Source organism: Notothenia coriiceps, unplaced genomic scaffold (assembly GCF_000735185.1).
Source record: "Notothenia coriiceps isolate Sejong01 unplaced genomic scaffold, NC01 NC01_scaffold00031516, whole genome shotgun sequence".
NCBI classification, from domain to species: Eukaryota; Metazoa; Chordata; class Actinopteri; order Perciformes; family Nototheniidae; genus Notothenia; species Notothenia coriiceps.
This window is the reverse complement of record NW_011364217.1, coordinates 1-2,912: the sequence shown is the minus strand read 5'-3', so window position 1 is coordinate 2,912 and position 2,912 is coordinate 1. Positions and strand designations below refer to the sequence as shown.

The 2,912-nt window shown below is 41.4% G+C and overlaps 1 protein-coding gene across 1 annotated transcript; it reads left to right on the top strand.

Annotated features, from left to right (window-relative positions):
• Nucleotides 1–1,731: 1,731 nt before the first annotated feature.
• Nucleotides 1,732–2,084, top strand: LOC104960124 (protein prune homolog 2-like; the record flags this gene model as incomplete). The annotated part of the gene is made up of 2 exons (XM_010788089.1): nucleotides 1,732–1,793; nucleotides 1,884–2,084. Coding segments are annotated over exons 1-2 (256 nt in total), but the record flags the coding sequence as incomplete, so codon positions are not given.
• Between the last annotated feature and the right edge of the window lie 828 nt (nucleotides 2,085–2,912).

Sequence of the window (2,912 nt, the reverse complement as noted above, 5' to 3'; positions counted from 1 at the left end):
GGATCCGCTGTGTGTAGAAAGAGAGAGAGAGACGCTGAGCTGCACCGTGCAGCGATCAGCTGATACGGAGCATAGAGAGAGAGCTCTGCGGTCCGCGGGGCACGGCCTCGCCTCCTGTCCTCACAACTCTTATCAATCCCGGGACCGGACAATTGTTATTTGTTCCTCCTCAGAACCGAGTTTTGCTTCCCAACCCTGCCACTGTGCTACACTTCCCGCCCCTCCCCTCCCCCCCCCGCCCCCCCCCGTCTAACTGGACAGAAAGCGGCGAGATGCATTTCCTTAGGAATCGACAAGCAGAACCGAAACTAACATTTATAAACGAACAATTGTGGACACGTACAATTTGCGAATGAGTTCTGCCTTTTGTAAACTGAATTTATCAATAATTTGTCAATAAATCAGGGCGAACAACGTCACTTGTCCACCGGACAAGTCAATTGAAAGATCTACTTGTCCGATATTGTAAATAACACGTCCCGGACGGTGGGACGTGTACTTTTTCGCACACTGCCTTGTGATAAACACGCAAGAGAAAAAGCATTTGAGCTCCATACTGTTTCAGAAATAATCCTTGATGTGATTTAGAACAGGATGGCGTTTTATCACAGCAGAATTTTACTTTATCTCCGCTAGAATTCTGATCAGGCATTAGCTCCGCCTCCTCTTTTTTTTTTTTCAAGCTAAGGACCCAAAATCCGCATTTCTCTAACAGGGCTGCAAAAGAGGGGTTTGAGCAGTATGAGGCATGGCTACAATGGGTGATTTGCTTGGTATTTTGAGCAAAACACATCATAGACATATTTTTATATTTATCTGAGACCCATAATATGTGCCTTGAAATAGCACGATAGGTGCACTTTAAAACATGAAGGTGTTTGGGGGGCTTCTTCTACTTATTATTTGTGTAGCTTGAGGCTGATATCATTTCTGATTAAGATATTTTTGACCAATTTTAGTCTTTCAACATACAACACAAATATGACGCTGATAAGGATCTCTTAGAGTTGTTCTAATGAAAACAGGGAGCCATGCATAATGATGTACATGCTAACACAATGCTCATTAAATTCAGCCCGAATGTTCCTTATTTCCTACTTTCTGCTCCTATAGGTGAACCGTCGTTGTTACTATTCTGTGAGTTTTGTGATCTGTGTTCCCTAAAGCTATTTTTTTAACGTTTATGCACAATAACAAACTCTGCAAGAGGCGGCATATGCAATCTACTGCTGCTGCTGCAACAAAATCATTTCCCAAATTGGGATCAATAAAGTGTATCTATCTATCTACGAATCCATGTCCTAAGAACAGTCTTAAAACCTCAATATTATCCCACATGTCTCATCAGAAAAGGCTGCAGTACACTTGGAAAAAAGCCCTATTCGGTAATATCCAAATTAAATGTGTTTTTTTTACGTAAACAAAAAAACATCCCCCATTTCAAAGTCTGATTATTGTCATAATTGGTATGACTGTGGAATACTAGTCTTTTTAAATGAGCTCAAATCTAGTTAGTCACAAACATATTTGTGGTTCTCTGCTCTCTGGTACTAAGAAAAGTATTTTAAAAGTGGTGGAGGAAGTATTCAGATCAGAGAAGTAAAAATACGAGTGATTCAGTGTTAAAATGTGAGTTACAGGTGAAAGCCGCACATTGAAAATGTTAATTAATTATTATCAGTGGATGAAATCTCCAGTAAAATAACTTTAAATAACTTTCTCCTAGGTCCTCCTGGGGATGGACCTGGCATCAGAGAGCAAGATGAACTCTGAGGGGGGCGAAGGACGACCAGGTGAGACGCTCCGATCCAAAATGAAACGTTTGGTTTTTGATTTCTAACAAAGTTTTTTATGCTGTTGTTTGTTTGTTTGTTTGTTTGCAGTCCCTCCCACCTCCCTCACCCTGCAGGGTGGTCCCTCTCAGAGGAAGAAGCTCTCGGCCCCTCGTATCAGTCTGTCTTTGGACCAGAGCGAGGACGACCTGGGGGAGACACCCGACGACCTGGATATCAACGTGGACGACCTGGACACCCCGGACGAGGGCGATTACCTCGACTACACCGACCATGAGATGGACTGGGAAGGTGGGTCGAAAAAAACAAACACATTCTTGATCCTGCAGGAGGCATAAAGGGTCAAGATGTGTAAAAGAAAGTATAGAATATAAAACGATAAGACTCCATAATCCAGGTTCTGGATTTGTGAGCTAGTCTCTAACTTTTGCAATATAAACCAATCAATCAATTCATCTTGATTTATATAGCTTTCCTCACCTGCATGGTAACACAAAGGGCTTCACATTTAAAAAACAAACAAAAAATAGTACCCCAATTTGAGTTCATAGACAGAGCAACACATATCTATGTGATTAATAAAAACAATTAATACTAACACAAGCCAATTAACAAAGGACTGAATAAAATAATAATAACAACTACAATTCAATTAAAGGTCTCCTATCATGCAAAATGCACTTTGTGATATCTTTTTACATTTTTTACATTTTTTTAAAGATGTGTCCCCGGTGTGTCGGGGAACTCACGCAGCGTCAGAAAATAAAACCCTCTCTCTTTTCCTCCGTACCCAAATCTCTAAAAACGGGGAACAACGGAGCTGATCCAGATTTGCGTCCGATATGACGTAATATCTGAAATGTGGACCCACGGCCCTATCAGAAACGTTGCTATCAGAAACAATGCCCGACTGTTTTGGACGTAATATGGTCTGTGTTTAAATTAGCATCGCTAACACTCAGAGCTAACCTGTTATGGAGAGCATGTGTGTGAAGAAGCAGGAAGTAAAAAGGAACTCACCTTGTGGTATAACCGGCAAGAGAGAAAGCCTTTGAGCTCCATACTGTTTCAGAGAGAATCCTTGATAATCCATGATATGGCGTTTCATCACGGCAGTAT